The 8,877-nt window shown below is 47.9% G+C and overlaps 1 protein-coding gene across 5 annotated transcripts in view; it reads left to right on the top strand.

Annotated features, from left to right (window-relative positions):
* unc79 (unc-79 homolog, NALCN channel complex subunit) overlaps positions 1-8,877 on the top strand; it is a 45,878-nt gene that overhangs the window by 15,903 nt on the left and 21,098 nt on the right. For all 5 annotated transcript variants that reach the window (XM_030356638.1, XM_030356642.1, XM_030356641.1 and 2 more), the window contains 9 exons: positions 1-163; positions 1,152-1,382; positions 4,349-4,539; positions 5,078-5,201; positions 5,915-6,055; positions 6,418-6,633; positions 7,049-7,276; positions 7,797-7,938; positions 8,788-8,867. The exon at positions 1-163 is cut by the window's left edge and continues 9 nt beyond it. In XM_030356638.1, the coding sequence (XP_030212498.1) occupies positions 1-163; positions 1,152-1,382; positions 4,349-4,539; positions 5,078-5,201; positions 5,915-6,055; positions 6,418-6,633; positions 7,049-7,276; positions 7,797-7,938; positions 8,788-8,867 (1,516 nt within the window). The remainder of the gene's footprint in view (positions 164-1,151; positions 1,383-4,348; positions 4,540-5,077; positions 5,202-5,914; positions 6,056-6,417; positions 6,634-7,048; positions 7,277-7,796; positions 7,939-8,787; positions 8,868-8,877) is intronic.

The following is an 8,877-nucleotide window of genomic DNA, read 5'->3' as shown; positions in this document are numbered from 1 at the left end:
GGAGGCTGAGATCCACGCTGAGCAGCGGGAGTTTGAGATGAACCGGCGTCGTCAGATGGGGCTGTCCGCCTCCGACCACTCCCTGGACAACATCGACTTTGACAACAAGGAGGACGACCAGCACGACCAGCGGCTGCTCAGCCAGTTCGGCATCTGGTTCCTGGTGGGTGTGGCCCCCTAACCCATACGCTGCGTGTTCAGTGTGAACCAGTGGAGAAGAACCAGGTCGCCCTGGGATCAGACGGGCCTGCGGAGCTCATTCTGGGAGCGCATCTTGTAGCATATCTTGTTTTGTTTTTCCTCCCCATCATCTAATGCTCAGAATCACATCATTTATGTGTTCCCTGCTGTGCCCCCCCTCCCATCGAGTCCCCCCTTGGGGTCTCAAGTTGTTCCAACGCTTATTTTGTATTAATATTGAAGGCTTGTGATTTTCTATCAAACATCATCTGATCACGTGCCTTTGAAGCTCCCTCTCTGGATTGTGATGCGAGGGCTATATATAGTTATCATTCAACTTCTACCAAATATCTGATAAATAGTGATTTGCTGTGAATTGCTTGTTTAGATAGTGTCGCTAATGAGTAGGTAGATGTAGAAGCTTCTTCCTCTGGGGGCAACTTCAGGTAGACGGCAGAGTACCATGGGACACCAAACTAGAGTTGTTCCGATGCCAGTTTGTTAATGGTCTGAGGTGGAAAGTCGGAATGGGAAACACATCATCTCTGACCTGCGTGCGTCAAGCTACCAAGTTGGAAAAACATGGATTCATGGATGCTTAACTACAAGAATACAAATGTATTATTATAATTATAGATTATAAATGCATGATCTAGATCATAAAATATCTAGTTTCGAAAAACAGTAAGGGAACCGACTTATATTACTGTCATCGTAAGAGAACCCTTCAATCATAACAAGTGCTATTAGTAGTTGCAGTACTACATGCTGCATGTATAGGTATATATTCTGTATGGGCCGATACTCCGATAGGAAAAATTGGTATCGGAACATCTCTAACGAAATCACAACCCTTTTTTGGGCCGGGAGTAAACCACCCGACCCCAAACGACTATCCCTCCCTCTGGGGCTGTGGAGCTAAACCCCCTCCCCTGTTCCTCCCCCACCCCTGTTCCTCCCCCACCCTCCAGGTGAGCCTGTGCACGCCCAACGAGAACACGCCCACGGAGAGCCTGGCGCGGCTGGTCAGCATGGTGTTCCAGTGGTTCCACTCCACTGCCTACATGATGGACGACGAGGTGGGCAGCTTGGTGGAGAAGCTCAAGCCCCAGTTCGTCACCAAGTGGCTGAAGGGCGTGTGCGACGTGCGCTTCGACGTCATGGTCATGTGCCTGCTGCCCAAGCCCGTGGAGTTCGCCCGGGTAAGGAGCCGCCACGCCCGGTGGATGAGTGTGGTGATGGAGGTGGAGGGGTGCCTGTGGGGTGATGGAGGTGGAGACATGGCCTCGAGGTGGAGGGGGTGCGTCGGCTTTGGTGTGGTCGAGAAGGTGGAGCACGGCAGCTCATGAGCAGTGCGGGACCTCTCTCTTCGTTCCCATGACGACCAGTAGAAACCCTTAAACAACTGAAACAACTCAAGACATCGATGCATAATAACAGGACCTTTTATTAACATAGCATCAATATCATACTGTTTATGTTATATATAGGGTCTTCATAGCCAGTGGCTATGTATTTACGCATAGAAATGTATGTATTTGCAATAGTGGTAGCAATAGATTGACTATACATATGAACACATCTAGGGATGATATTTCCTCCCACTGTCATGTTTGTAAAATATATCGTTAGCTAAGCCTGAAGGGTTCCGGTGAGAAGGAAGGTTATTTAAACGTAGAGACAGGCTGCTATGGAGCACATGAATAATGCAACACACACGCTTGGGTTGTGGACATGATGTGTGTTTTCATTGTTCGGAAGCAGCAGTCGGGAGAGTCATAAAGTCTATTAACATATTAATCACGAGGGAGGGAAACGCCTGCATCAGCGGTGGCTGAACCACAGCAGCCCTTGTAGTAGTGTGGTAGCCATGCATTTCTCTCACACCACACCAACCAGTGAATGAGTAAATTAATTGATTAAAAAGCAAACAAATACCTGAATGAATGGATGAATAACAGAATAAAGAAACAACAAAGGACAGAAAGAATGAGAGAATGATATGAAGGAATGATTTCAGTAATGGGTGACTGGGAGGATGAATGAGGAATAACCTGAGAAAGAATGAAAGAATGAAAGAAAGAAAGAATGACTAAATGAACGAATGAAGAATGAACCAAAGAGTCATTGAATCAATAGCCTGCCTGGAGCCTTGGTACTCATGTTGTTCATAATGTATTCATGGAGAGATTACCCATATAATCATGCTCTCCCCCCCCCCCTCCCTGTAAAGGTTTCAAACCAACCCCGTGCAGACCCCCACTATAGAAATACACTTCTTAGAATCCCCTTCTGGAGCCTCCATCGTCTCGCCGCAGAGGGGTTGAGCCACATGCCGCTAATGGGGGGCGGCATGTGGCTCAGGAGGCAGAGCGGGTTGCCTGGTAACCTGAAGGTTGCTTGTTCGATCCCCGGCTCCTCCTAGCTGAGTGTTCAGGTGTCCCTGAGTAAGGCCGGCAGTAGCTCAGGAGGTAGAGTGGGTTGGCTGGTAACCTGAAGGTTGCTGGTTTGATCCTCGGCTTCTCCTAGCTGAGTGTCGAGGTGTCCTTGACAAGGTACCTAACCCTGACTGATGTCAGGGTTGACTGATGTCGTGCTGTCTTCGACAGCTGCTGGATCGACAATTGGGCCGGTCCAGCAACTCCCAACGGCTAGCCGTTATAAGGAGCATAACTAACTAAGGCACATCAACCTAACTGCTCCCGACGAGCCGGCTGTCACCTTGTATGGTTGTCGCCACCGTCGTTCTGTGAATGTGTGTATGGGTGGGATGGGTGAATGTTAGGCATGTTGAAAAGCGCTCTATAAATGCAGTCCATTTTACCATTTTCTTCGGTAGAAATTAAACAGAAAGAAGGCGGAGTTCCTTCTTTCTGTTTAATTTCTACCGAAGAAAATGGTTTTCCGGCCCAGGTTCTGTGCCGTCTCCCCCCAGAGGTTCTGCTGTAAGATAGAAGGACTGCTGGATGACCCCCCGCTTAGCACCAACCCGCCTACAGGGGCCCAACGGGTGCCAGGCGGCAGGCTGAACAGCAGGTTTCAGTTCTAGGAGAGGCAGTGATGGTGGAGAGGAGAGCTGAGTAGTGAGATGGAGGTTTGACCCCCGAGGATGGGGTGGGAGGAGATAGACCAGGAAAAGGGATTTTGTCTCGGCACTGGGGAGGTAGTGGGTGGTTATTAAGACTAGTATTCCCCAGAGGCCTTTCATCATTTAATCCAATTCCGGGTGCATGGATGTTTTCATGCTAAGTCTAATTGTATCAACCCGTGCTGTTTTCGTACAGTCCATGTAATTCCATGTCACTCGTTAAACATCGTGTAAACGATAGCATCTGCTCGCTTTGAAGAAGAGTACGAGCAAAGACGTCTCACATCCCCAGGCTAACAAATGCCGTCGAATTGCGACGTGCCAAACTGGTCTTTGAAGAGCAGCTTTGTTTTTCCAGCCACTGACCGATGGCTCACCATTAAAACCGTATCTCTTCTGCCCCAAAGCTTGAGTCATTACTGATTACAATGTAAAAGCAGCCCAGCCCCATGAGCCATGAGTCCTCAGCTCTGTGTACACAAGGCTTAGCCCCATACGCACCATGTTTACACTTGCACTTATTCTGACAGTCTCTGTGCGTCGTACAGTAATTGGCCCATTTGTAAGAGATTTACTGTCTTTTTGGTGGGGGAGCAGTTTAAAGGTGTTGCAACTTATTAATTTACAGTGTGTATCATATTTTTTATTGTTTGAACAGTAATTGTAATTTGTTTTATGGTTGGTCATTTGTTCTTGCAGAAGCAATTAAGAAACAAAGGAACTGCTGTAAATACTCATATTCTTGTTAAAAAAAACAACAGTATTCATTAAGCTTCTTTATTCTACAATAAAGAAAATAACAGAACAGAGCAGACCAGCACTTTTCATATCACTCTCCTGTCGCCCACTTTAATTATACATATAATGCATATTGCATTGCGAATACTGCACAAACCTTATTCATATTTATGTGTCTAAATTTATCCTTCAAGACTTTTCTTTCTAGATTTGTATTTCCCCCCTGAAGGACCGCTGACACCTGCAGCGAGATGAAAACTGCAAATTTCAGATTCAGAGTGTGAGCCACAAACAGGAAGCTAACCCGCACCAAGCTACGCTAACCTAAGCTATGCTCCACAGGTGGGCGGCTACTGGGACAAGTCATGCACCACGGTGACCCAGCTGAAGGAGGGCCTGAACCGCATCCTGTGCCTGATCCCCTACAACGTCATCAGCCAGCCGCTGTGGGAGTGCTTCATGCCCGAGTGGCTGGAGGCCATCCGCACCGAGGTCCCGGACCACCAGCTGAAGGAATTCCGGGAAGTGCTGAGGTACGAGTGCCCCCCCCCGTCCCGGCTCGGGCCTGGGGGCTTGGGGGGGGGGGGGGGTCCTCGTTTGGAAGTAGAACCGGAGGGCTGGGCAAATGGGGAAGGCAATGCACAAGTCAATGTTTTTTTGTGTTTGTTTCAGATGGTTCTTGATTTGGATGCATTAATACTGCGTTTATATAGTGGAAGGTATTATGTCTTCTTTGAACCCCTGCAGGATGATCACCATGTAGGCCTTTTTTTTGCGACAATGACCAGCTCGCTGGACATTATTCTTCTTATTACACTGCTACTTTGAAATCAATCATTCTACATAAGATATATCATGAATAAAATGCCTGATTTAATTTAACATTTAACATTTAACATTAAGCAGCTGAATGTTATTACTGCTGAATGCCACGATTGACCGATCAGAATTTAGTATTCATCAAGGTGGTAATTGGACTGTAGGAAAAACCTGCCATTCTATGTTGTTGAAAAGGATGTCGGTTAAAAAGGATGATGGGAACTGTAGTCTTTGGTCTTCTTCTCCCTGCAGTAAGATGTTTGATATCGAGCTCTGCCCGCTGCCCTTCTCCATGGAGGAGATGTTTGGCTTCATTAGCTGCAGATTCTCTGGCTATCCAGCGTCTGTCCAGGAGCAGGCTCTGCTGTGGCTGCACGTGAGGACACACACACACACACACACACACACACACACACACACACACACACACACACACACACACACACACACACACACACACACTCACACACACACACACACACACACACACACACACACACACACACACACACACACACACACACACACACACACACACACACACAAATACATACACACATACACATGCATACACATTCAACCACACACACACAAATACACAAAAACACACAACACAAACACACACACATACAAAGACAACCACACACGCACACGTAGACACACACACGGGCGCGGCCCTCCAGACTGGTGGCCGTTTTGTGCCCTGTGGATCTGCCACAGTACGTGTGAAGTGAACAGGTTGTCATGGTGTGTGAGAGTCTGGGCGGGGGGCCCTACTGAATATGGATCTGGGTCACAGAGTTAGGCGGAGTGAGAGGCAGGAGGGATTTCTCAGTTTTTTTATTCCATACGCTCACACAGCATGCTGCCCTACATACATGGATGGCTTTCAAGTTTTCAGACACAACTGTGATCAAGGGATGGCCGTAGATCAGTCCCATGCAGCAGGAAGTAGGAACATATCCTGAGACTGGTAACCTCATAGTGGGCGTCTTTAACCCTGTATTTTTTGGTGAATTGCCTATAGGGTTTTAATATGCGCATGCTGTTTGCAGTCTTTCTCATTGTGTCTCTGATCTGGGTGTGCAGGTGCTGTCCCAACTGGATATCGTGGTTCCTCTTCAGCTGTTGATTGGCATGTTTTCCGACGGGGTCAACTCTGTGAAAGAACTGGCCAATCAGAGGAAAGCAAGGGTCTCAGATCTGACAGGCACCACTGGGGCTCGCAGGGTGAGTGCCGCGACAGGCCTGCCACAGCCACTTCTGTCTGACCCCTGACCCCTGACCCCTGACCCAAACTCCGAAGAAATCATCGAAAAATAGAAAATGATAAGTTAAGAAAACATAGTGCCTGGGCGTTCGTTTAAAAAAAGAGATAAACCATGGCCAGTGTTCTATTGTCTGCTATTCATAGGGATGTCAGTTGCCATAGCAACTGCCAAAGTCTAAATATAGTTCCGTTAAGAAGCTTAATTGAACCCGACGATCGCTAGAGATGGATCACTGAAAACTTTGAGCCGAGCCGCGCTGCCGGCTCCGGCGGCGCGGCTCTCTGCCCGGCGCGTCTCACCCTGTACCGCCTTGTGATCCAGGTCAGCGTGGTGTCGGACCCCGGGCGCCGGGGGCAGCTGAACACGCTGAGCCCGTTCCCCAGTCCGTTCCGGAGCCCCTTCCACTCCCCGCTGCACTGCAGCCCCTTCAAGAACCTGGGCCACGCGGCGGGGACCTGCGCCCTGGACCTGGACTGTGACGACGACGACATGAACCTGGGCTGCTTCATCCTCATGTTCGACCTCATCCTCAAGCAGGTGACCCGCCCCCACAACAAAAACAACAACAACAACAACAACAACAACAACAACAACAACAACAACAACCACAACAACAAGATCAACATCAACATGTAGAGGCTGAGCTGAACCTGGGCAGTAGTATAAACTAGTGGTCAGGGTTAGGGTTAGGTGCTGGGCATCAGCCTCAATACCTGTAGTTTATCCGCCTGTGTTATTTAGCCAGCTGCCGTTCCCCCACCTGCTCATAACAGGAAAAAAACCGCCTTCTGGATGAAAAAAAGTAAAATCCCAGGCCCACACACACAGGTGCAGCGTTTAGCATCGTGGTCCCACTGTTGCTCGTGGCTCGCCGGTCCCGCGCGGCCTCAGACGGCGGCGGGCGGCCCACAGCGGGGTTTGATCCCTCCCTGGTTCCCTCCCCCTCCCCCAGATGGAGCTCCAGGATGACGGCGTGATGCTGGGCCTGGACAGCAGCCTGGGGAAGGACATCGTGGGCATCATCAACAACGTGTTCCAGGCGCCGTGGGGCGGCTCACACACCTGCCACAAGGACGAGAAAGCCCTGGAGTGCAGCCTGTGTCACTCCAGCATCCTGTGCTACCAGCTGGGCTGCGAGCTGCTGGAGAGGCTCACCCCCCGGGAGGAGATCCGCCTGGTGGTGAGACGGGAGCGAGCGCCTCGGCGTGTATTAATAGGCCGCGGGAAGCACGGAGACGGCACCACTCCACAATGATTGCCGTTCAGCGGTTGACTCCTGAGTAACGGCACAGTCATCCTGTCAAACGGCTCTGCAGGACGCGCTTTGTGTTCACTACCATGTGTTCAGCTTCTATTCATAGAATATCTAAGTCCTATTAACATTGGTGAACTAGTCACCGTGACTCTCAATTAGCATGTTATCATATTTTCATCATACTTAACAGTAAGTACGGGTCATTTATGTCGAATACCCTTTTATCCCTTTCTACACCATCCCTTATTTCTGTGCAATTATTATGAATCGAATAAAAATAATACAAAAAAATAGCTATTTAATACCTTTTGAGGCAGTGAGGCCCCTGGTTAGGTGATGTATCACTAGTCCATGCACCTCATTCTCAACGAGCAGCCTGACCGTGATCAGCGTGACTTTCAAAGTAAGGGCGTCTTTGATTAATGCGAACGGATGTTTTTTCCAGGAGCCAACGGACAGCTTGGAGGAGACTCTGCTGCTGCCCCAGACAGACTTCTCCCTGGGGACGGATGCCGGGACAGAGGAAGGAGACAACCCGAACGGAACGAGCACCGACAACGCCAGCAGCCACTCTCCAGAGAACCCCTGTGAGTATCACCAGGCTAACATTCTCCATGACTCTTAAAAAGGTGACATATTATACCACCAGGTGGGAGTGTGATTAGCCGTTACAAACCGTTTTGAAAGGGTTAGGGCTAACCCTAACCTGGTGGTAAAATATGTCACCTTTAACAACCATGTTAACACATTCACCATCACTCTTTTTCACCATGCTAACATTCACAATGACTCTTAATCACCATGCTAACCTTCACCATGACCCTTAATAGCCATAGTAACATATATACCAGGACACTTAATCACCACTAACACTCACCATGAATCTTTATCCTCACTAACATATTCACCATGAATGTTTATTAACATGTTCATATATTCACCATAACATTTAATTAACATGATTACATATTCACCATGACTCACAATTAGCATGATGACTTATACACCATGGCTCTTCCTGAACATGTTTATTTAATTCAGGCTTCCCAATGAACATGTTATTATATAAACCAATGCCAAATCAATATCTACCATGTAAAGATGTACAACATTTCTCTTAGTGTTAGATATAAACCATGCCTAACTAAATAACTTGTTAAGGTATAAAATGCTTCCAAATTAAAATGATTTGATTTATAACATGCTACTTTGCTACTTGCCTAATTATTGCTAAGCACATGTGTTCTAGCGATGTTTTGAGAGTGTAATACAGTCAAAGGAAAGTTTCTTCTGCATGTTTCCTCCAGCACTCTAAACAAACTTGATCCTTGAGGTTATATAATGCTAACAAACAAAGTTCAACGACCATTAAAAGAGGATTAGTCTCTGGCCAGATTAGCATCTTTCTCACATTAAAAACCCATTTCTTTCCCCAGCCACGAAGAGTAACTCTGAGAAGAAGTTCTCATACCAGCAGCTGCCAGTGTCTTTGAAGCTCATTTACACCATTCTGCAGGTACTTGGTC

This window comes from Gadus morhua, chromosome 5 (assembly GCF_902167405.1).
Source record: "Gadus morhua chromosome 5, gadMor3.0, whole genome shotgun sequence".
In the NCBI taxonomy this organism is placed as follows: Eukaryota; Metazoa; Chordata; class Actinopteri; order Gadiformes; family Gadidae; genus Gadus; species Gadus morhua.
This window is presented reverse-complemented; position numbering and strand designations above follow the sequence as displayed.